General features: G+C 32.8%; 2 protein-coding genes across 2 annotated transcripts in view; one reads left to right on the top strand and one right to left on the bottom strand.

The window, feature by feature from the left end:
- The window catches only part of LOC144845837 (uncharacterized), a 339,583-nt gene that overhangs the window by 69,548 nt on the left and 244,284 nt on the right, over positions 1–25,751 (bottom strand). The window lies entirely within an intron of this gene.
- LOC144845429 (separin-like) overlaps positions 1–25,751 on the top strand; it is a 53,673-nt gene that overhangs the window by 16,563 nt on the left and 11,359 nt on the right. The window contains exons 5-13 of the mRNA XM_078702757.1: positions 2,317–2,418; positions 12,098–12,238; positions 14,211–14,376; positions 17,201–17,470; positions 17,798–18,022; positions 18,641–18,947; positions 21,357–21,513; positions 21,605–23,676; positions 25,122–25,327. Of these exons, the coding sequence (XP_078558883.1) occupies positions 2,317–2,418; positions 12,098–12,238; positions 14,211–14,376; positions 17,201–17,470; positions 17,798–18,022; positions 18,641–18,947; positions 21,357–21,513; positions 21,605–23,676; positions 25,122–25,327 (3,646 nt within the window). The remainder of the gene's footprint in view (positions 1–2,316; positions 2,419–12,097; positions 12,239–14,210; positions 14,377–17,200; positions 17,471–17,797; positions 18,023–18,640; positions 18,948–21,356; positions 21,514–21,604; positions 23,677–25,121; positions 25,328–25,751) is intronic.

The raw sequence follows: 25,751 nt of genomic DNA on the forward strand, positions 1-25,751 counted from the left end.
AGATTTTGTTTGTTTGTTTGTTAATCAAAGGTACTTCACTGTTAAATTAATACTGATCTTGTTCTAATAATTAACGATTAAAATTATTTTTCATGTATAGTCCTGATGTGTAAAAAGTGTTGTAAGAAAATGGAAAGTGATATCAATGCGCAAAATTTCGTCACTCTCTTGTCATTGGCCAAAGCTCAACTTCATTAAGTCGAACTGCAAACTTCGACTACTTCATTTTTTAATCGAATTTGAAGTAATAGCTCGAACTACAACTTTTTCAAGTTTAAGAATACGGGCGTAAGAAGGCAAAAAAGACAATAAATCGAAATCGTTAATTTAAACTTTAGTCTAGGAATTGAGGTTTTAAGGGAAAACAGAATATATAAACTATGTCACAAAAGATAGAAGATGAATACAGTATCACTTTCTGTTAATTTGTCCATTCTATAATGAGTTATCAGGAGTTTTACCAGTTTTGTTTTATAATTTCCCTTCTGAAAGTTAGTTTATTAATTTAATGGCTTCCAGAAATATTACTTTAATTGAAAATATGTCTAAATTTATTTTTTGTGCATTTAAGAAGAAAAAAAAAGTAATTTTGTATCTAATTTTTGTAATTAAAGCCCCCTTCCCTATGTTTTTTAGATCTAATTTAAGATCACAAACTATATTTAATGTAAAAATAATACTATATGGTCCTATTGCGATAACTTTTTTCGTCTTTAAACGGTTAAAAATGTGAAAAATAAGTCAATTCTAATAATTATAGCGGCCCGCTATAAATCCCAAAATGCATTGCGCGCGGATTGATATTTTTGTTTTTCACCTGTAATTCGCCCACTTTTCGATCGATCGTGAGGCCAAAACAAATGGAAGACTCCTAACTTTTCAGCGAAAATACCGGGTTTTCCCCAATTTGTATCAACGGAGTCTGGCAAAAATAGAAAGACAATTAATGCAGCAACTATACAACGTCAGGCTTCTAGGTATATAGCTAGCGTACGATGTTCGTACGTTACCGATGTTTACCAGCTAGGCCTACAAAACTAAGCCTAGCTAGGCTAGGCATAAGACCGTCCACGAGAGGTCGATCGCCGCGAGCTACATTGTTTCTCACTTTTTATCATAATTTACCATAAAACGTACATTTAAGACAAGGAATGACATGGTTTAATGTTTTTAAAGTGATATATATGTATTATTTTCCAAAAAACGTCCAAAATTGCAGGGAAGGGGTCTTTAATAATATATCTATGTACTTATTCTGTGAAAATAAATGCCCTAGACCAGGAGTCAAGGGAAGAAAAAGAAGCAAACTTTTTAAAATAAGTATATTATTATTTATTATTGAATGATTGTTAAACACAGTTCAATAACTCCTCATAGTGCTGAGCCCACACACCTCCTGCTCTCCATGTGCATCCTCGATGTCATGAGTGATACAGGCTTTTTTTATTACAGTAGAACCTTCGTTTTAAGTACCCTGATTTTACGTTCCCTTGATTTTACGTACGCTTAAATGACCGATGACGTCATCATTTTCTTACATTGAGGGCGCAATTTAACAACAACAAAGCACAAAGCCATGGCTGTGTGAGGAACTCATCATGTGCATTCCCCTACAGCAGCGACTGTTTTTATTGATAGAAAATACAAGAACATTGATATTTTATTTATAACACTTTATTTAAACTAAGTCGCACAGCCTGTATATACTGTACATTTCTAGGCCTCACATCTTGCTAGGCCTGCTAGCCTGGCCTAGATTAGTCTAGGCATAGGAAGGGCCTAGCTAAGCTAGTGACCACCTGCATGCTGTAGGCAAACACGGCAGCCTTTTTAGCTACGATCTACGTATTTGGGGTCAATTTAAGGTCAACCTTGATTTTACGAATCCCTTGTTTTACGTACGCCTTTCGGTCCCGTACCGTACGTAAAATGGAGGTTCTACTGTATTAGACTTTTTGACGCTAGACCAAAAGTCCTTAACATTTTTATTTTCAAGGGGGTTACCATCAGCCTGAGACATTTCCTCAGCCTGTCTGCAGCGTTTAAGAGCCAGTGTAAATTGTGCCCTGGTAATTTTCATAGGAGACAATAAAGGGCCAGCTCTGGGCTTCCGATTTGTAGCCCAGAAAAAAAAACTTTCCCTTGCAATTTCATGCAGGACATTGTCAGTCCATCCAGACACAATAAACATTACTATTAAAAACTAGTACTGCAAAATTGTAAAATTTTTCAGTTAATCCAAAATATATCGTTCATCAAATAATTACTTTAATTGAGCCTTTAATACTACTGTATGTTTTTGAATCAATTTTGTAGAACTGTTAAAGATGCTATATTGGAAGAGCAGGTAGATGGAGTTGTTGAAAATCAGGTTACAGCCCTCTTACAAATCGAACTAGACATTTACAAGAATCAAAGGTAACATTAAAGTTTATTGACATAAAACAACTAAAAATTGCAGCTAAACATTGTGGATCTGTATATTTGAATGAGAAAGACACTTTCCCTACATTTTTAATTTAAGATCACAAACTAAATTTTAATAGATACTGTATTCTATAATTTGTAAACATTTGTTCTATCTTTAAACGGTTAAAAATGTGAAAAATACTGTAATGTAAATCTTCTAATAGTAACCCACACTCTAATAGTAACCCCCCTTCTAATAGTAACCCACCTTATAAGTCAATCTATAATAATAACCCACTACTCTAATACTGATGATGCAGCCGTATTTTGAAAATAATGAGATAATGCTGTTGATGATCTCAGGAGTGGTGGCGGATTTAGTGTTTTTGAGTTTATAAAATAAAGTTAGAGTTCAACCAAATTTGTTTATTCGTACTGTTTTATTATTTTGCTATGAGTTGCTGACCGGAACAGATGGGGGTGGGTTACTATTTTCAGGTGCCTAATTTAAGATTATTAATAGTAACCCACTACTCTAATAGTAACCACCCTTCTAATAGTAACCCACCCTAAAAAACAATCAAAGAATAATAACCCAAGGTTACAATTAGAAGATTTACAGTAAGTTGATTCTAGTAGTATAACTATTAGGCCAAAAAAAAAAAATGTTTTCGGTAAATCCCAACAATGTGTAGTTCGGTAGGAAAAGTTTTTATTTTTCTTTTTCAGACCAACATGTGATACTGGCAAAAAATCAAAAAATGTACACAAATGATGCAAAAAGACCAAATTTAAAAACACTTTTCATAGCATCTAGGCTCACGACTAGCTACTGTATAATTTTGTTTCGCCAGAAGTTTGAAATAATGTTTATTAAAGAAACATAGACCTAGCGTTTTGAGGCATAAGGCTGCTAGGCCTAGCCAACCAGTTTTTAAAGCCAAAAACGATAAGAGTGGGTTTTTTTTTATTTACGGTGTAGTTAAAAAAATTTAAATTTAATTTAAAAGTTGGGTCATTCCATGTCAAAGATTGCTCCACCGTCTTGGATTTTGACGAAACTTCAAAAAAACGATCCATTATGTGAAAAACCAACTCACAAAAAAAATTAACCATATACGATATGTACAGTAGTTTCCGAGATATTGACGTCCCAAAAAAGGGGCGTGGTTGTTAAAAATTTGTACAACTTACTTAACCGTGTACAAATTGGCAATGCATGTTGGGAGCTGTACTGTCTTGAACATGGTATACAACCTAATGGTCAATTACCTACAGAAAAAGCTATAGGGGGTGGTGCAATTTCCTCAGACTTTGGAAGCTTATAACTCGGGATTGGTAATAGCTATCAAGCTCAAACTTGGAATTCCAACTTAATTCTTTTAATTTTCGGGTCACCCTGTGTCTGTAAGAGTGGGTAGATACATTTCATATTGCAAATATATTATCTGTGGATAGTTGTCTATAGCCACAAAGAAGCACAGGCTGATTAAATGAATAGAAATAGAATAATATGTATTCAAAGTTGGGATCAGATCTAAAAAATTGAAAAACGCCTATATTTCTTATTAACGGTTAGTCATGTGGACAGTGAAAACTTGTTAATCAGACATATTGGATCTACATATAAACCAAATTTCAGCTTTGGTACTCAACTCATTCATATTTAGATACTTTGTTAAAAACTACACATAAAATAACATATGGTAATCGGAAACACAGAATCATATTGATACAGTATATCCTTTATTTAAAAAACAACAATAAACATATTTCAGATTTTAATTTATAACAGGTTCATGCTTTTTTGTACAGAGTTCACTTAATAAAAGTGGGCAGTTTTTCTTGAATCATTTTCAAGTCCTGTAGTGATGAAATGTGATTGCAAAGGTTTGCCATATTTTTGTGGTTTTTATACTAGCAGCACCATCACTAAAATAAACAACCTTACTCTTCCCAGGAAGCTGCTCCTTAATATATGGAACCAGCGTGGATATAAATCCATGAACAGTAGTTGTATCATGTTTCATACAGTCTGATATCATTACAACACTGGCACATTTTAACTCATTTTCATCTTTGTAATATATTGCATAGAGCGGCAACAAAAAAAGTTAATTTTTCCTGTAAAAGTGTAACTACCAATGCTAATGAGATAATCATAATGTGATTTTATAACTTTACACTGTTTTCATGATCATATAACAACTTTTTAATTGTTTACTATGTCAATGAATAGGCATTTACCATGTTTTTTGTAGCCAGTTTATAGTCATTTGAACGTATTAGCTTTAACAGGTCATAACTTTTGCATTTTTGAATTATATTAAACCTAAATACAGTACAAGCAAACAATATGTTTAAACAATATATTTCCAAAATAAAAAACATATTTGGCAATTTTTATTATGAAAGTGGGTCAAATAGTTTTAGGAGCAAAAGTGTCCGTCCGTAACACAAAAAAGTGTTCGTCCGTAACAATTTAGTTTTTGGATTATTTCAAAATCTAAAATGTTTTGACTAAATTTACTTTACCAATACAAATTTATGGTCTAGTCTTACTCTCCTAGATAGAAATTGTACTAAAATCTTAATATTTGGAAACTGTCAACTCTATCTTGTCCGTCCGTAACGTTCATATTTTCGCTGTTCTATTTTTAGCAACAGGATTTTTTGGCATGAATTTTTTTTTGGAAAGTGGGTATTTGGTATACTTGCATAAAAAACATACAACGAATTTAAAACTCCTGCAAGAACATTTTTATCAATTGATAAAGTCAAATGTTTTGGAAAAGTGTCCGTCCGTAACGTTGGATAACACTCTACATAAGTGTACATCCTGTAGGCTACACATGGAAAAAAAAAGAAGCAAACTACTTAATTACTAATACCTGCTTTATGGTATAAAGTCTTTTCGATCGACAGTAAAAAGCACTATTTGTATGCATGTTTCCTGATTTGTTATTAAAAAAATTTAAGTAATTTGATAATCATGAAGGAGTTAAGTACCAAAGCTGAAATTTGGTTTATATGTAGATCCAATATGTCTGATTAACTGGTGTGAATTTTAAAACATGTTTTCACTGTCCACATGACTAACCGTTAACATGGAGTAAAGAATAAGAGGAGGCACAACACGGCCTAGCTATCCAGTTAATCCAATTAATATCACGCTGTGCGGTAGTGCTTAAGCATAGGGTAATAAACTTCCCATAACGATCCTTTGAAGAACATCCTGTTTACCCGTGTTTACTCGCTGCAGAGTCGGCTCTGATTACGTAACACCCTAATTAAGGAAGAAGCCAGGCATGACATCGGTGACAAGAAAAGTAAACAGAGGCTGCGCAGTAGTTTCTAATACATCATAGTGAAGCATGACCTTTGTGCAGTTGTTCATTGTTCTTTAAGCTTTTTTCTCGAAAAAACCGTTTAAAAATCAAGTAAATTTTCACGGAGATATCGCAGTTTTTATACCAGCTAACAAATTAATCATATTTTTTATCAAGCCATAGACGTATCATTTGGTAAATCGAAATTTTACCGTTTAAGCAACTTTTTAATTTACGAACCCTAGTGCATTTTGTAGCATAATAAAGACTCCAACTTATTTTAAAATCATATTTTAGTGCGCGCATGAAAAAAATTATATAATTTGTTCTCATGAATATTCAAAAATATACGTATATTAGAATTCCAACGACACAATTTCTTATTTTTATTACTGTATATGACATAATTAATTTATGTTTCAGTCTATATTATGACCGTTTTGCAAAACTAAAATTCTTCTATTTTAGTCTGATATTGTATAATTAAATTATTTATGATATTATAATATCATAAAATATATGATTTTTACGATCACATACTTAGAGTTCAGTGAAATTGTAGGACTAAATTATATATCGTTTAACGATTTGTGGCTACACATAGGCCTACTACATAGTAGGCCTCAGTTCGTAATATATTATTATTTAATAAATAGCCTAAATAAGGATAATATTTAATCCCATAATGATGGACATATTTAGTACATACCGTAACCGGTAGGCCTAATAGGTTCAGGCATAGGCGCGCCTATAGTAATAATAAACAATATCAATAATAATAGCAATAGGTTTTTTTATGTAGGTCTATATTAATATATTAATAATTGTAATAACGTTAGAAATAGTAGTAATATTTTATTAAAGAAGAAATTAATCAATTAGTTTTAGTTTTCGGATAGTCGTTATTATAAAATATGGTATAAAATGGTACTACGAGAATATTCGTTTAGTATCAACCCGTAACAACAACTACAAATTATATGTGTGTTGGTTAAAAATTTAATTACAAATATAGTCATGCTCTTTTGTAATTATAAGCTATTGTTTAAAAGGATTATGTGCAGTTCGGTACATAGCGGTTAATCGTAAAATTAAAAAATCGGAAATACGAACAATAGATCGCCAACATTATTCGTACCCTTTTGCTGTATTGCGTACGTCGATACACAGTACACGACTGACGCGGCTGTAAACTTCGCCTGGAAAGTAACTAGTGCAGTACACATTCTGGTCCCTGGATGGAACATGATATCACACGTAAACCGCAATGGAGCTGGCCCAATGTTAAACAATTCGTACAAAGGGGAACCGCCAGACAAGTGCGTACTTATTCATTGTTTACTAGATCTAGAAAAAATGGAACGTCGAGGTTTTTCTAGGCGCTGAAGTTATACGAAGTGAACGCGAATGATTTTTACTGTATATCATATTCATATTCCCCGACGAAAAGTACTCGCGTTTCCCAGACGGGGGAGTGGGGGAGATAGGCTCTCCGACGAGGGGATACAGCCCCCCCTAGCCCCCCGCTGGCACCACCACTGGTCCTTATTAAACCCATTAATCCATCATGATTCATGATAAGTTGTCTGGAGAAATTACCAACATTTAGTACACAGTAAACCATATAAATATAATTCCTTTATTGGTGCCGTATAAAACTCGTATTATTAATTTATTAATAAAAGATATCCAGTAGAATAGCGTTGCTTTTTATAAAAATTAATAAACAAGGTCGAAATACAAGTTCAGTAGGTCTACAAACAGTATAGTACACCTTTCACGCTTGAACGCACATCGCCTAGCAAGAGTATTGTGACGTCCTAATACGCATGTGTACTTACACCAAAATTGACCGCGGGCAGTAAACATTGTAATCTTTGCTAATTGGGTTACGTAACAGCAGTGTTTAGCACCTATTAGATACTCATTACAAGCATAGCCTTAAGGAAGCGGTAAACACTGTGAACTGACTGAACTATTCAAGTTGTGTCTCCTCTTATTCTTTACTCCATGCCGTTAATAAGAAATATAGCCAATCTGATCCCAACTTTGAATAGATATTATTCCATTTCTATTCATTTAATCAGCCTGTGCTTCTTTGTGGCTATAGACAAAAACTATCCACAGATAATATATTTGCAATATGAAATGTATCTACCCACTCTTACACTAGACACAGGGTGACCCCGAAAATTAAAAAAAATCTGCGTTGTTAAACGAAATGGCTATTTTGAGTGCAGATAAAATAAGATAAATTTATTGAACAAACGCTTTTGTATCAGCGGCACACGTTTATAAGGCAATGTAAAAACAAAACGAAAAGTATCAAAAATAACATTTAAGTCTTAAATAAGAAGCAAATTATACAAGTAAAATGAAATAGTAAAAACAGATTAACAATACTTAACCTATATGATGGAATTAATGTTATTATCTATTTATTATCAGTATTATTAATATTTTCAAGTTTAAAGCGAATATTATCATTATTATTATTAAAGAAAATATAATTGATAATTAATTTTATTATACTGTTATTGTTATTAAAATAAATGCAACTGTTATTATATGATTATTTGTTCTTATTATATTTAATTTCAATAGTTATTTGTAATTTAATTAAACGTGATAATATTTTATTATACTATTTAGTCTTATTTTTAGTACTGTATTATTTATTTATTTTATTTAGATTTAGGTTACATTATATAATGTCAAAGAAAGAAAACAAAATTTAAAAAAATATATATAATATATTATTGAAAAGTTAGTAGATAATATGGTGGGCGGTAAATATTTATATATTATTATTATATATTAAAGCCCCCTTCCCTACGTTTTTTAGATCTAATTTAAGATCACAAACTATATTTAATGTAAAAATAATACTATATGGTCCTATTGCGATAACTTTTTTCGTCTTTAAACGGTTAAAAATGTGAAAAATAAGTCGATTCTAATAATTATAGCGGCCCGCTATAAATCCCAAAATGCATTGCGCGCGGATTGATATTTTTGTTTTTCACCTGTAATTCGCCCACTTTTCGATCGATCGTGAGGCCAAAACAAATGGAAGACTCCTAACTTTTCAGCGAAAATACCGGGTTTTCCCCAATTTGTATCAACGGAGTCTGGCAAAAATAGAAAGACAATTAATGCAGCAACTATACAACGTCAGGCTAGGTATATAGCTAGCGTACGATGTTCGTACGTTACCGATGTTTACCAGCTAGGCCTACAAAACTAAGCCTAGCTAGGCTAGGCCTAAGACCGTCCACGAGAGGTCGATCGCCGCGAGCTACTTAGGTAGTGCATTGTTTCTCACTTTTTATCATAATTTACCATAAAACGTACATTTAAGACAAGGAATGACATGGTTTAATGTTTTTAAAGTGATATATATGTATTATTTTCCAAAAAACGTCCAAAATTGCAGGGAAGGGGTCTTTAAGTGTAGTTTTTCTATGTCTCCATGCAGCAGTTAAGTATTGTTTACAGTGATAGTCTACAATTTCACCTATTCTCTCAAATGGAAATTCTAAATAAAGGTCATCAAGTAAAATATGATGTTGGAATATGATGTTGGTATTCGATTTTAGTTTGTACCACTTCTAAAATTCTCCCAGAATGTATCATAACCACAATACAATAAATCAATTTTTAGTATTGTTAAACTGTGTATCTCTTACATTTTTAAGGTTTGAACATTCAAGTAGAAAATGGTCTGTAGTTTCAATTAACTGATTGTTGCATAGCTTGCAACAACCAGTCTCATTGTCTGACCATGTATTTTTTCTACCTTCTTCTAAATCAAGAGAGTTAGACCTCGCTTTAAACTTTAATCTAATGGAATCAAAATTCACCATATTAAACATGTATGTCTCTGCTTTAGGTTCATGTTTATATTTCAAATATTCGGAGAGGGTTGACTTTGTTTTTGCACCTTCTAACCATTCCTTGATATTTTCTAGAGAGTTGGCATGTGTAAAACTCTTAAACCATTGACTTTCCGGATTTAAATTAAATCTTTGATATGGTTAATCCACTTCCATTTCACCTTATCTTCTACATCTATTATAGATTTACACAGGAGTTTTTGCCACCTTTGGTCGTCCATATATTTTTAATTCTGTTAAAGTAGGACATCCTAAATTTATTTTGAATGGTGTAGAGTGTCTCCCATCCTAGGTCACCAATCAATGCCGCTTTCGCGACGTTTCTTGGTGCCTTCAAAATAATTCTAGCCATTTGGTATTGTAAATTTTCTTACTTATTTAGTGAACCTTTAGAGTTACATAACCATATTGCAGAGGCGTAATTAATTGTTGGTAGTCCTATTGTTCTCCATAAAAGATCACCATAGTATACCCTATTGAAATCATTCTGATTGTTTATAATAGAGGTACTGTAATATGGCTATTATCCTATTTCCCTTTTTGATTACTTCATTGATATTGTCTGAATCTGTATATGAACGTGATATAATGATTACCAAGGCTCCATGTTCTATGTGGATTAACTCTTTGCCCTGTGACCAGCACATTTGATTTGTCAAAATTAAACTCTAATTTCCATGTTTGTGAATAATCACTTGCTACTTTAAGTAGTTTCACAAGTTCAGACTCATTGTCACCGATTAAAACCATGTCATCAGCAAAGAATAGTGCACCTATTTGTGTGCCATAGATTTGAACACCTCTTATGACTTTTGATTAGGTTATTTAGTTCGTTAATTTAATAGAAAAAAGAACTGGTGACAATGAACAGCCTTGTTTCACTCCTTCATTAATGCTAAACTTATCAGATTCTAAGTCATTGAACAAAACTTTGCATTTAACATCATCGTACATATTTCTTAGTAAGTTAAGGAGTTTACCACGGATACCAATTCTTTTGGCAGCAGTAATTAACCCTTGTCGCCAGACTGAATCAAAGGCTTTTCTAAAGTCCAAAAAGGCCAGAAATGTTTTTTTATCCTCAGCACGCCTTGTGGCGATAATGCTTTTCAAGACAAAAATGTGGTCTTCACATCTTATGTCTGTCCGAAAGCCCCCTTGGACTTCACCAAGGATGTCATTTTCTTCTAAAAATTGAGAAATATTATATGCAATAATTCGATTAAAAATTTTAGAAACACATGAATTAAGTGTGATACCTCAATAGTTGTTGAGATCACGTCGATCTCCTTTTTTAAATATTGGGATAATTATCCCTTCATTCCATTCATTCGGTATAGTTTCAGTTTGTATAATTCTGGTAAACAATTTTTGGAAAGTGATAATGTGATTAGATTACCTCCATTTTTTAACATTTTGTTTGTTATAGAGTCAATACCTGGACTTTTGTTATTTTTTGCCTTTGATATAGCATAAGCGACATCATCAAATGAAATATTTACATTATCTAAAATATGATCACAATGAATATCATTACTGTTACTATTATTATTATCGTGGGAAGAGTGGAGAATATCGTTACTATTAGTTGTATTAAATTTTGCAATATTGCTGAAGTGTAATTTTAGCGAAATTTTCATATCGTCATGATCTGAAGAATATCTTGAAGTTCCTGGTAACTTTAAAAGGGAAGTGATAAGAGTTAATCTCAAAACATATTCTATAATATGGCCAGAAATAAGTTGGAATCCCAAGTTTGAGCTTGATAGCTATTACCAATCCTGAGTTATAAAATAAGCTTCCAAAGTCAGAGGAAATTGTAGTGTATTTGCAAAACAACCATGCCCCTTTTTTGCGACGTCAATATCTCGGAAACCACATATCGTATTTGGTTAATTTTTTTGTTGAGTTGGTTTTTCACATAGTGGATCAATTTTGAGAAGTTTCGTCAAAATCCAAGACGGTGGAGCAGGAACTTTTTAAAAATCTGGTTGATTTGACATGGAATGACCCAGTTATAAAGATATGTACAATTCAAAATTAATTAAATATAAGCATTAATCCAAAATTCATTCAATTATCTATTTAGAGTTTGACTAATTTTGAGATTGGTGATCGTTTATACATTTCCGTCCGAGCTAGTGGTACTTCCAGTTTATTGGAGTTGCCATTCCTTAGTTGTCTAACATTATTATGTACAAGGGGAAGCATGCTACGGTATTTCTTTGAGGAGATTAGTTTGCTACCAAAGCCAAAAACAAGTTTCTCATGTCTGTCATGGAGAGTCGGTATATAAATAATTAAGTGCTAGGTCATAACAGATATATTCAGGCCCTAGAATGATTCTAAGAGCTCTTTTTCATTTCATCTTAACATTTTCAACATTATTATAAATATTTATATATATATCTTTAAATAGTATTTGTTGTAAAGAAATTTAAGTTGTTGAATTTTCCCCCTCAGATATAACACTGTTGTTGAACAGTATGCTGTGGTATGTGATTTGCTGGAGATCTACAATTGTGAGCAATTTGCATTGAAGCGAGCGGCAATGCTTATTCATCTTGCTAAGTTGCTCATATGTAGAGATTTTGACACAGATTTGTGAGTATGCCAACCCAAAAATATATTACAACTAGAGGGTACTCCGAGAGTACAAACCTCCGCCTACTGTAAAATTCCTCTACATAAAATGTCCCCGGAAAATATATATATTTTAAAAACATTTTTTTATTCTAAGTTCTAAGTGTAAATAGGCTAACTGCACACTACAAAGTTGTGAATGAGAGTTTGGTGTAATGGTTATGTATCCAGCCTCTCACAGTTGAGATCGCTGGTTCAAGTCCTGTTCGGTTTTTTTTCTTTTTTTTTTTTCTTTTTTTTTTTTTGTGGACTTTGACCCTGACCCTTCAAAATTTAAACACAATTATATGATGAGTCATTGATCATTGTAGCTAAGTTTGGTGAGAATCGGATAAAAACTGTGGTCTCTAGGCAGTAAAATAGTTTTTTGTTAGTTGTGACCTTGACCTATGACCTTTTCCCCTCGCAATCGAACTCATCCAAGCTTTTGGGGCATAGATCATTGTGGCCAAATTTGGTGAGAATCGGATGAAAACTGTGGCCTCCAGGCTGTTCACAGACACACACACACACACACACACAAACATAACCTCCTTGGCGGAGGTAATTAAACATTAATCAATTGAATTAACATTGATTGAATGAGGGAATATTACTGCCCCATACATACTATATTATGTTTTGAAGAAAATGCACACATTTTTACCTTAAAAATGAACCACATATTGTGTGACCTAATACAGTGGAATCTCCCAAAACTGCACTTGGCAACACCTAAAACATTATTTTCCGATGTAGAAGTATGTTTGACGTGTATGTATGCAGCCTAGCTCTAGCTAAACTAGTAGGCGGCCTAACCTAGTTTTTATTTTTATTTAGTGCCTCTTCGCCGAGTAATCGTCTGATTTCTCCGCCTGGGCTGCCTTGCTTACTCTTTGTACCAGGTTTCTCCATTCCTCAACTTTCCTCAACAACAGGTCAACTTTCTAAAATAGTCAACATCTTTCATTGTCTCCAGCCTCATCATGCTAGGGGGTTCACCTTTTCATGTCATTGTTTAAAGTAACTGGAAGTGTGCATTTAGGCCTACCTCTGTATTTTTTGTGTTTTGTGTTTGTGAAGTAGAACTTTATGGCCAGATTTGCTGGTGCCTCTAGGTAGTACCTAAAATAAAAATTACTGTTCATGATAGTCCTACAGTATAGCTATTGATTACTGCTTCGTTCCCTCACGTAACCTTTCGTAGCCTACGTGTGGGGCATTGTTTTATGATCGCAACCCACAAAGTGTTCTCTTTCGATCACACTCCCACGAAAGTTTTTTTTTAATCGCCTTCCCACGCGATACCACGAGAAGGTAAATGTTTTTGGATCGCGATACTACGAGAGGCTTTGTTTTGCTATGCCTCCGATGGAAGGGTGGAACGTGGATTATGTTTCAGTAATTTTTAGCTGTACTGTAGGTCTACATTGTAAGGGATGGGAATATGTAAACTTTTCAGTTGGTTATGCTGTTCAATAGATAGAGCGTGTTACAGTACAAAATTATTCACGTACAATTAAAAACATTTTAAGTCTCCCCCCCTCCCCCCATTCAAAATCGGAGCTGGCCCTGAGGATTTGCTACTTAATTAGATTTGTGCCTCCATGAAATATCAGTCAACATGCAGCATGAAAATGTCATCACCAGCAGTTATGTTTTGACTTGTTCGAATGTTTTGTTAATAAAAAAATTGGTCTTCTCAACCAGCCAGTAGCATTTAAAGCATTAAATTTGCTTGTATGGATTGATAATGTAATTAATTTAAAATTGTTTATTCTAAAACACCAATTATAACCTAAGAAGCAAGTCCTTTCATTCAATCAATTATGTAAACCAAACAATAGTGCTCAGTAATAACCGAACACTTTCCATGTAAAGTTGATCTCTTTGTTCTACGTAAATTACTTTTCTACATTGTATTTTTACAAAAACTTGTTTTTATCTTGATTAGTTCATCTGAGGATTGTTTAAGGGAAGCAATATCATTATTGGAACAACTTCTCAATATAACCAGAATTAATCAGTCTGATGCTGCTGGGCAATCGAATAAGCTTGTTGAGTTATCGTTTGCATACTTTTGGCTATATGTGTGTGAAATGGAATCAACTGTAAGTCAGGTAAATTTTTGTAGGTGGTAGTTTTGTCCATGTTCAGTATAAATTTTGACCTGTCAAGTAATGGAAATATACACCTACAATTTCCACAGGATTTGAGACGCGATGCTTTATTTATTTTATTTCTTTGACTTGTGAGAGTGTTTGAATTGAAATGCTCTGTGTCTATAATGCAGCCCTCAAACGTAAATGGTTACATTTTTAATAGCCTAGTATATTTTAGTTTTCCTCAACATAACAATAACATTAACATTTATAACATATTTCAATATTTAAACAATGATCTATATCACTAGGTATCCCAATGAAGCGGATTTTCGTTGTCGCGATTTTAACACGTTCGTGAAAATTCAAGTGACGTGTCTTTGAAGTTTAAGACCCCTTTCCTACAATTTGTGACGTTTTGTAAAAATAATACATATATATTACTTTAAAAACATTAAACCAGGTCATTCCTTGTCTTAAATGTACGTTTTATGGTAAGTAAGAAACAATGCACTACCTAAGTAGCTCGCAGCGAATGACCTCTCATGGACGGTATTTAGGCCTAACCTAGCTATTTTTAGTTTTGTAGGCCTAGCTGGTAAACATCGGTAACGTACGAACATCGTACGCTAGCAATATACCTAACATTGTATAGTTGCTGCATAATAATTGTCTTTCTATATTTGCCAGACTCTGTTGATACACATTGGGGAAAACCTGATATTTTCGCTGAAAAGTTAGGAGTCTTCCATTTGTTTTGGCCTCACGATCGATCGAAAAGTGGGTGAATTACAGAAGAAAAACAAAAATATCAATCCGCTCTCAATGCATTTTTGGGATTTATAGCGGGCCGCTATAATTATTAGAATCGACTTATTTTTCACATTTTTAACCGTTTAAAGATGAAAAAAGTTATCGCAATAGGACCATATAGTATTATTTTTACATTAAATATAGTTTGTGATCTTAAATTAGATCTAAAAAACGTAGGGAAGGGGTCTTTAAAAATATACTATTTCTTATGTACCCATGTGAATAAAAGTTATATGTTTGAAAAGATCTTGTTTAAGGGATTATTTTTATATATATTTTTAATCTATGTTTATTAAATATTTTAATAGAAAACGCGAGTTAAAAATGAGGTACAAAGGCCGGCGAGCCGAAATCCGCGCGCTAAAAATAACTTTGAAAAACACCTACCCATTTGCACAACGGCCATAATAGGTGGTGGAGTTGTTGTTTTTTTTTGTTGCATGTTATCAGGCTTTAAATACTCTTTATTTTGATATGTAAATCTGTTATTATTATTATGTACATCCGCCTCAAATGTCAATTTTTCCGATAAAAATTACATTTTTGAGTCTTTCTCATTATCAAAATCTGGCTAATTTAGTATTGAATTGAAGCTAATTTAGTATTGAATTGAAGCTAATTTATATTTCTGTTTGATAAACCACATTGTTTTATTTGACTTTGCGTGTACCTCGTGCGAAGAGGCCAACAAGATCAACCAATGAAAAAAATAATCCCTACCGTAAATATCAGTGTTTACCATTTTCCTTACAGGGGGATTCAGTTCTCCTCTAATACTAAATTACCGTCGCCCAGGCAATGCGCATGGTATGCATATATTAGTGCGTTAATTAATGATTGAATATCCCTGCAGTGGACTGTTCCATTTTTTGAACTAGTCTTCTCCGCACACGAGGCATGTTGAAAAATGTCGCCTCTCATGGAATATATATTATTTAATAAGTGGAGTATTTATCAAGCTACTATATAAAGCAAGTACATTAGGAATAAATGTACCGAAGAAATTTAAGAAGCTTTAAATTTGCTATGCAGCGGCCGTAACCCATTCTATGTAGGCGGCCGAAACGCGCTTTGGTCATGGTTGTCGTTATATGTATATATATATCTTGGTCTAAACTTGATTCCGTATTTAAAGTGCACCTTACGGTTAGAATAATCGAAAAGGAAATAAAATTAAACATATTAACATAAATACTATTGAGGTAATTACTTAGTTAAATTTTAAATTCGTCTGCTTTCTTCCCGATATTTCTTCGGCATAATTTAGCGTTAGGCTTAGGCCTGTATATGTAGGCGCGGCCGAGTCTAAGCCCGGCCCATGCTCGAAATGTAATTGAACACATAATAAGCACGGACTTAATTCTTATTTTTAGCGGTTCGAAAATCAATTAGAATAATATTTATGATTATAATTAAAAATTTAAATTATAGAATTATAAAAAAATGTATACTTACAATTAAATAATATTTAATGAAAAGAAACAATACCAACACAGTTTTTTAACACAATACATTTCAGAAATACCTACCTGTCAATATAAATAATCTTACTTAAATACATATTACATTTTATGCAATGCAAAAAAAAGAAGTCAGTTCATACACTGGTTCAAAAGTTACGATTCTTATAAAGACAGGAACTTTTTGGGCATTTTTGAGACATTTGGAAAAAACGAGCGCAAAAAGCCCTAAGACCAATTTTAGAGGGCGATATCTCCCAAAAAATATTTTGAGGACCCCCCAAAAAATATAGTGTTGTACAACTCTGTGGTATCTATGGGTTTGGCAAAAATAAGAACTTTAAAGTTATTAATATAAAAGTTATAACCCTTCAAAAATGGTTCCAAATATAAAAATTAGCCAGGCATAAAAACGATTTGAAACTTCCAGCACCACCATGCGATCATGCCCATTACTAAAAATAAACACTTTATTAAAATGCCGACATGAATTTTACAGCACCGGAGATTATTGCCGACATAAATACAAGGAATAAAATAATACTAATTGTTTATAGTATTATTTTCAGGTATATGAAACAATTAAACAAGATGAAATAACAAATAATAAGAGAGTTCAGCAAACCAATGAATGTGAGGAAGAAAAGCTTTTGTACTCTGGTTCATTTATTGCACCTACAAGTAACTTAGGATTAGAGAACAATGTAATGGAACCACTAAACAAAGCTGTTGGTATCTGGAGACAATTGGTTGACAGTGACACTTTGGCCTGTCATTTTAAGCTAGAATTACAGCAATGTATGCAGATGGCAGCAGCAATCTACTTCTTGCAAAATCAAGTAAATATTTATTTCCTTGATAATGATACACACATAAATACACACACAGCTGTACATATTAAATAGGAATGAATCTATATATGTATTGATTTTTTTGACTTGACTATGTTACATTTAAAAAAAGCTAGATTTATATGTTAAATTAAAGGAAGAATAGGAGTTATTTTGAACATCTAATTTGAAAATGAATGGCACAGTAGCTAATTCTAAAACATGTTAAAGCCAATTTCTAAAAAATATGATACAAGATTTGGTAGATGGTAGACCAAATATTAAGAGATCTAATGAAATTTGTTCTCCCTTTCTTCCTTATTTCTTTATTTATAGCCCTTACAGCGTGTAGTTACTTTACTATTAGCCAGTACAATTGGTTCAGAGGAGGAGAAGAGCCAACATAGGCTTGAAGTGTGCAGTATTCTATCTACACTTGGAAACTGTAAAACTAATTTCGAATTCCTTGAAATGTATGATGAAAATAAGGAAACTGGTGTCACAGTAGAATTAATATATTGTCTGTTAGCACAATGTAAGACATTCCTGTACTCGGGAAAGGTAGAGTTATATTTTTTTTTGTTTATGTTTAGTGATCCGAAATCCTCTATACCTTGCATGCACTTGTATGTTCTTGTCAAATGTTGGAAAAATATGTTATTTTCTAAAATATTTAATAAAGAACCTAATAAAATCCAGTTTACTATAAATCAAGTTAGTTATTAAATCCATATATAACTTATACTTAATTCTGATATAGGTATTTAAAATATGTATCAAAAAACACCATCTCAGTCACTTGCCCTAATGTAATATTTGATAAGGGTTCCACAACTGAAGTCTGTGATCGCAAGATGTACTACAGTATTTGTTTTATGCAAAACAATGATCACAAAGGGATAATTCAGAATATTATTGTTTACGCAGTTGTGGGTTTTAATCCAATTCCTGTCATGTCTGTGCTTGCCAGGTATTCTGTGATGGTTCTTCTGAATTAAAAACGCACACACACATAAAAAGACCAATCTTTATGGATTTTTTATTTCAAATCTTATTTTTATTTTTCTACAACAAGTACTAATCAAGAAAAATGAAAACTTTTAATTGACCTTTTACTATTGATCATGTAAGAATAGAATATAATTGATGATGCTTATTCAACAATTTTGTACTTTTTAGGTGAAAGATGCTGTAGATATACTTGTAAAAATCAAGAAAACTGAACTTTTAGAGCAACGCAACAGACAGGCATACATGATCAAAGCCTGTGTAATGGAATTATCAGCTGAACTTCTGAATCTACCAACAGACATGACCGATGGCTGTGACCTGCACAAGGTGTGCCCTGATCTACCAACACCACTTGATCTCCTTCATGATTCACTGAAACTTAGAATGGGTGTTGCTAGGCTTGTTTTAGGCAATGACATGTACAGCAGCTGTGAAAATAAACAGAATGTCTTGTTAAATCCTGAAAATATAGGAGGTAAAACTTATTTGTTAATTTAAAATGTATTAATGTCTTTCATGTCTAGGACCAAAACAATTTTGCTTCCAAACAGTGTACAATGTTGTTATATTTGTGGAGTTAGTGTACTAAAAAGTGGTCCAGAATTGGGACCATGGTCCCAAATGGTCTAAAAATTTAATGGAATGGTCCTTCATTTTGGTAAAGATCTTGTAATTACTTTTTGAGTAATCCTGCTAACAAACAAACAAACACACGCTACCGATTACATATACCTCCTTGCCGGAGGTAAATAAGGGGGAAAAATTGCAGTTGTCCTATATCTTGAAAATCACTAATGCTAGAGAGTTTGCCATATTCAGAATGTACATATTTCTATTTGCTCCAATGAAACATTTTACAAAAAAATGACCGGAAGTATGATATTTGACCCTCGACCCCATTTCTCAATATTGCATATATATAATAAAAATAAAATGTCTGTAGAGACTTTGTTCTGCCCTCAAATGACTCGGATACAGGTTTCCAATAGCCAACATAGGACTGTTTAGTAATCTCAAAATCACACCTGTATCACTCACCTCCCAAGTATGCAAATTATTAGTACAAGTTACATGAAATATGCAAATTAGGGGGTGAAATTACAGGTTCCTATATATCGAAAACCCCTAAGGCTAGAGAGTTGTTTTCTTCAAAAACGTGTTCAGAATATACATATTTATATATGCTCTAATGAAACATTTTACAATAAAATGACCGGAAATACAACAATTGACCCTCGACCCCATTTATCAATGTTTGCATACATAATGCGACTAAATAAAATGTCTGTAGAGACTTTGTTTTGGACTCACATGACTCGGATACAGGTTTCCTACAATCGGCATAGGACTGCTTTGTAATTCCCAATATCACATCTTTGTCACTCAACTCGAAGGTATGCAAATTAGTAGTACAAATTATAAGAAATATGCAAATAAGGGGATGAAATTACATCTTCCTATATCTCGAAAACCATTAATGAGAGTTGATTTTTTCAACGCCTTATTGAGAATGTAAAAAAAAATTATCGGAAGTATGACATTTGACCCTCGACCCTATTTCTCAATATTTGCATATAATGCAACTAAAATGTCTGTACAGACTTTGTTTTGGCCTCAAATACATTTTCTATAGCCAGTATAGAACTGTTTAATAATTCTCAAAATCACAGTACCTTTGTCACTTCCCTCGAAAGTATGTAAATTAGTAGTACAGGTGAAAGTTGCCATATCTCATATTGGTCATTATCGTTTTTCGAGATAGAGCAATTCACTGTAATTTGCATATTTCATATAACTTGTACTACTAATTTGCATACTTTTGAGGTGCGTGATATTTGGAATTACTAAATGGTCCTGTACTGGCTATAGAAAATGTATCCATGTCATTTGAGGCCAAAACAAAGTCTGTACATACATTTTAGTTGCATTGCATTTAGTTGAGAAATAGGGTCGAGGATCAAATGTCATATTTCTGATAATTTTTTTGTAAAATGTTTTATTAGAGCAAATATAAATATACATTTTAGTCGCATTATGTATGCAAACATTGATAAATGGGGTCAAGAATTTTCATTACAGCAAATATAAATATATACATTTTAAATGAATCAGTGAATAAATCAACTCTCTCGGAATAGTAGTTTTTTTAGATATGGTAACCCTGTAATTTCACCCTAATTTGCATATTTAAGCTAATTTGCATATCATCGGGATGAGTGACAGAGGTGTGATGCTCAAATTTAGATCTCATCATATGTGACCATTTAAAAAAGAAAAATCTCTGTTTGCCATTTGTTTCACTTAAAATGATAGATTGCCTAGCCTAAAAGTAATTTCAGTATAATTGAGGGCCATGTGTTTTATTGCAACGTTGACGTTGGTCTTTGTTTCCCTGGGTCTGAATGATGTCATCATAGATATATGAAAGTGTCCGTTCATTGTGTCTGTTCCTTTTTGTAAAATTTGAGTGTCCCAGTTTTGTGTTTGGTTTAATTGAATAGATGATATTACAAGATATAAACTTAATACAATATACCACTGGCAATAAAATGTTTAGTTGGCAGAGACTGATCATTTAAAAACTAGTGGTTACCTTTTGATCTGGCTGAGCTCAGCATCCTGTTGTTAGATTGCCTTGTGCTCACATTTAATCTAATCTTTAAAATAAATGAACATAGATTGTTTACAAATTAAAAATGTTCTTGTGCCTTGTCCTTTGTGAATATTGACTTATTGATACATTTTATTTTTATTAATCATTTTTTTAATTGAACATTGTTCTCAAGGATTCATTCAAAAACTTCCTCTAAGCTAACTGATCTGAAATAACATTTTATTAAATTAACGTTTTAAAAATGTTTCTTCAATGTGTGTGTGTCTACAGATAACTGTGGTATGACTAAATGGTCCATTATTGGATCAGTTCTTGATTCACTACTTTATATTGGTCGCCAGTATACAGAGCAAGGATGTGTTAGACAGGCACAGTGTTACCTCTCTGAAGGACTGACCTTGGCAGAAAAGTTCATGGTTCCAAGAAGGTATTGATTTTTGACTTTTTGTACAATTATTAAAAAAACATCAAAAATATAATTTATTAAAACAAAATTATTGTAATATTTACATTTATAGATGTTCTGAGTTTCACATGGATATTGCACGAGTTAAACTGGTTGCTGGTGAACTTGTTGAAGCAAAAGCTAATATTGAGAGATCGAAATATTTCCTAAACATGGATGAAAACAACTTTGTCTTAATTCAAGGAAGTACCAACAAAAGTTCATCAGTTTCAAATTCCTTCAGCTTTGATGTGTCAGATGATGAGGACAACTTCATACATAGTCGGAAATTGTCTCTGACCACTGAACATATGTCGGATAACATGTTACGTATGGATTCTTCACCAAGTCTGAAAGTGTGCAAGTTAAGTGTACCAGACTATAGTAAACACCCTGACTGTTGCCATTGTTCAGCCTGTGTTGATATAATACTGCAGAGGTTGGACATGGAAATGTTGATACTACAAGCAGAAGTCTGCAATGTAGAAGGAGATCATGCAGAAGAGATAAACATTTTAAGAGCTGTAAACCAGTTTTTCAGTGATGTTATTGCCAGAGGCTCAATGGAATTTCAATCCATATGTATGTTGCAAGAAGTCACCCAAGGCACTAGAAAGAAACACCTTAATGCATCCAAAACATCTGAAAGTATATATCAAGGACTAAATTCGCCACTTCTTCATTTGTATGCAAACATGTCATCTTGTTTTATTAAACAAGAACGGTTTTCTTTAGCAATGGACTATTATGAGAAGGGTCTTGATCTATTTCAGACTAGTAATTTCTTTCTCAGCAAAGATCTAAATACATTATGCAAACTGCATTTTACAGGTGCATTATGCAATATCCATCAATGTGCAATTGAGTATGGCTGTGAATCAATGGATATTTTTAGTTGCTTCTGGAAAGGACAACATTCTGAACCAAAAGTTGGTAATAACACAGGTGATAAATTAGCAAAACGATTTGAGGAACTAAGCATTTGTTGCAACTCTTCAAACTTAAAATGTCAAGAAACTAAAGATTGCAAACCAAACTGGATCCACCTTGTCTCTACTGAAGTTCGACCAGAAATGTCTGATTCTGAAAAATCCTTAAATGAATGTGAGCTGGGGATTATCCATGATATACTTGATAAACCAGAAAAATGTACAATGAAAGCTAAAAAGGGAAATGTAAATTACAGTGTTAAGAAAAGTAGAACAAAATCTAAAGTAAAACAAGAAACAAGGTCGAAAAAGATACAAAAGGATGTGTTCAGTTTTGATACAGATTCTGATGATGGAATTATAGAAGGTTATAGCATCACAAGTACATCTAAAAGAAATCGAAAACAAAAAAAAGAAAGAAAGTGTAACAAAGATGATGCCATATTTTGTGATGATAAAGACAATGATCATGATTTAAAAACTAACACAACAGAAACAAAAAAAGGAACTAGAGCTAAATCTTCAAAGAAATCAAAAGTAGCAATGGTATCATCTGCTAATCAATTTGAAGAGTATTCTAAGACAAGTTTATCTAACAAAACCAAACAGAACCTTTTAGATGACATTTTAGTGGAGAAGATTGAGGAAGAGGAACAACAAATAACAAAGAGAATACTCAGGGATCGCAGGAAAAAATCAACACAAGATGTAGGTAGTAAAGATGAAAAACCATGTAAGTTAACTCGAGGAAGACAAAAGAAGTCTAATGACCAAAAAAAGACAGGTGAAATAAAGCAAAATGAGAAAGTTGAAGTAATATTGGAAACACAAATTGAGATTAAATCAAGAAAGCGAGGAGGGCGAAAACCAAAAACTGTTATGTCTGTGGAAACAATGAGAAATGGTAATCATTCTTTGAATGATGTTTTCGAGCTCAGTGCAATTTCAGAGCTATCAGAAGACTTATTGCAAACACCACCATTCATTAATGATGACATACAGATCGTCAACACTCTAACTATTGAAGAAATGAATGTGCATGAGCACAGTGAGATTGAAATACTCAGGGTTGGAAGTGAATCAGATGATATTGATGACAGGAAAGAATATATTAGGAAGTCCAGATTGCCAGAGGATAAACACAAACAGAACAAGATACTTCAAGCTGACAAAAAATTGTTGGAAATTGATGATGTGATCAAAATACAGAATTCAGGTTTAGTACAGTACATTTAAAGATGTATTGTCCCCCAAAAACATGAAAAATTAAGATTAATTAAATCAGACTTTGAATATGCTATTTTGTAGTTTTAATACAGTTAATCACTTCTGTAGAAAAAAAAACGGAAAAAAATAATGTTTTCACTTATAAAATGATAAAATAAATGGTTAAATTCAACCAAAAACCCATTGGCTGGCAGCCAATTTGACCATTTGTTTGCTTTAAATTACAGTTTTTTTCAGGTAAATACATTTTCTTTCGATCCAATTTTAGGTCAAAGTGTATAACTATTATGTTACATTATAATGGCATATTCAACAAAAAATTATTTTTTCAGGGGGACAATACATTTTAAATATTCCTTATATTTCTAAATCTCTACAGTTACACTACAGGTGTTTTCCTTCAATAAATAGTTAAAAAAATATTTTAATATTCATAGTTTATGAGTGGAATGGTACAAATAATTGTAAGAGGTGAAAGATGAAATTATAACATCGAAGTAGGTTCATGTAATTTCATTCAGATGGCCTAGGCTAGGATATTTGTTTTTTCTAAAGAAGTTATTTACCAATAAAATGTAATAGTTATAATTATATCTCAACCGTAGGTTATAATAGTAAATAATGATTATTTACCTGATGTTTCGCCCACTATCAGTTGGCTTTCTCAAAGTGTAGTGACACGTTATGTCACCGTTGACCTCTAGATGACAGGGTCAACACATTGGTCTACACTTCACTGAGTTTGTACCCGCCCTCATCTCTATTAAAATTGGGGGTCTTCCTGATCCAGATGGATTCCTTAACCCAGCGTCTTAATCTGACCGATTCCCTGTCAACTACTTTCAAATTATCCCAATCAATAGCATGATTTGTCTGCGCCGCATGGTCAGTAATTGCTGACTTGTTGATTTCTGTTTGCGTTGCGATCGAGTGTACGCTCGTTACGAGACCAAATCAACGTCCTTTCATGTTATTTTAGTCGAGTGCCCAATTTCTGTCCTGTCATCTAGAGGTCAACGGTGACATACGTGTCACTACACTTTGAGAAATCCAACTGATAGTAGGCGAAACGTCAGATAAATAATCGTTATTTACTATTATAACCTACGATTGAGATATAATTAACTATTACATTTTATTTGTAATTCCAACCGAATGTATCTTTTAAATTTAAGTTATTTACCACTTACAGGTTTTATAACCTTCTTTGAAGATCTTATATCCACATCATTTTCAGCCTGTGTCAGCTTAGTCCATACAGTATATTGAATTGCTTGCATCAATTTCCTTTCTTGCAAGAAATTATTCAAATTTCATATTGTTTGTTATTTTGACAATAAGATGTTCTGTATCTGTATTCTCAAATCATAATGTACTAGGTATTCAGCCAATTACATCTTAGTTGATCAAAACCTAATATCATATTATTTTCAGTTTCTGTGATAAAAGACACTCTCAACCAGGCCTATAACTTAATCAAACACAAGGCTCCTATCCCCATATTCAACCAAATATGTCAGTTATTGGCCATGTGTCATGGAGATGTTGATCCTCAGAAGTTTGCGTTTTATCTCAATAAGAGCATGGCTAACACATTGAGACATCAGAAGCTTTTAAGCTTAACCAGACTGCATAGGCAAGTTATTTTCTACACTAAACACTTGAACTATATATATATACAAAATTCAGTAAATCGCGAATTGTTACTCGATGGTATATAAAGTTGGTTCATACGTTCGGTACTGATTTTAAAGATACCTTCCCTACGTTTTTTAAATCTAATTTAAGATCACAAACTATATTTAATGTAAAAATAATACTATATGGTCCTATTGCGATAACTTTTTTCATCTTTAAATGGTTAATAATGTGAAAAAAAAGTTGATTCTAATAATTATAGCGGCCCGCTATAAATCCCAAAATGCATTGCGCGCGGATTTATATTTTTGTTTTTCTTCTGTAATTCACCCACTTTTCGATCAATCGTGAGGCCAAAACAAATGGAAGACTCCTAACTTTTCAGCGAAAATACCGGGTTTTCCCCAATTTGTATCAACGGAGTCT

This window comes from Antedon bifida, chromosome 1, assembly GCF_963402885.1.
Source record: "Antedon bifida chromosome 1, ecAntBifi1.1, whole genome shotgun sequence".
Classification (NCBI taxonomy): domain Eukaryota; kingdom Metazoa; phylum Echinodermata; class Crinoidea; order Comatulida; family Antedonidae; genus Antedon; species Antedon bifida.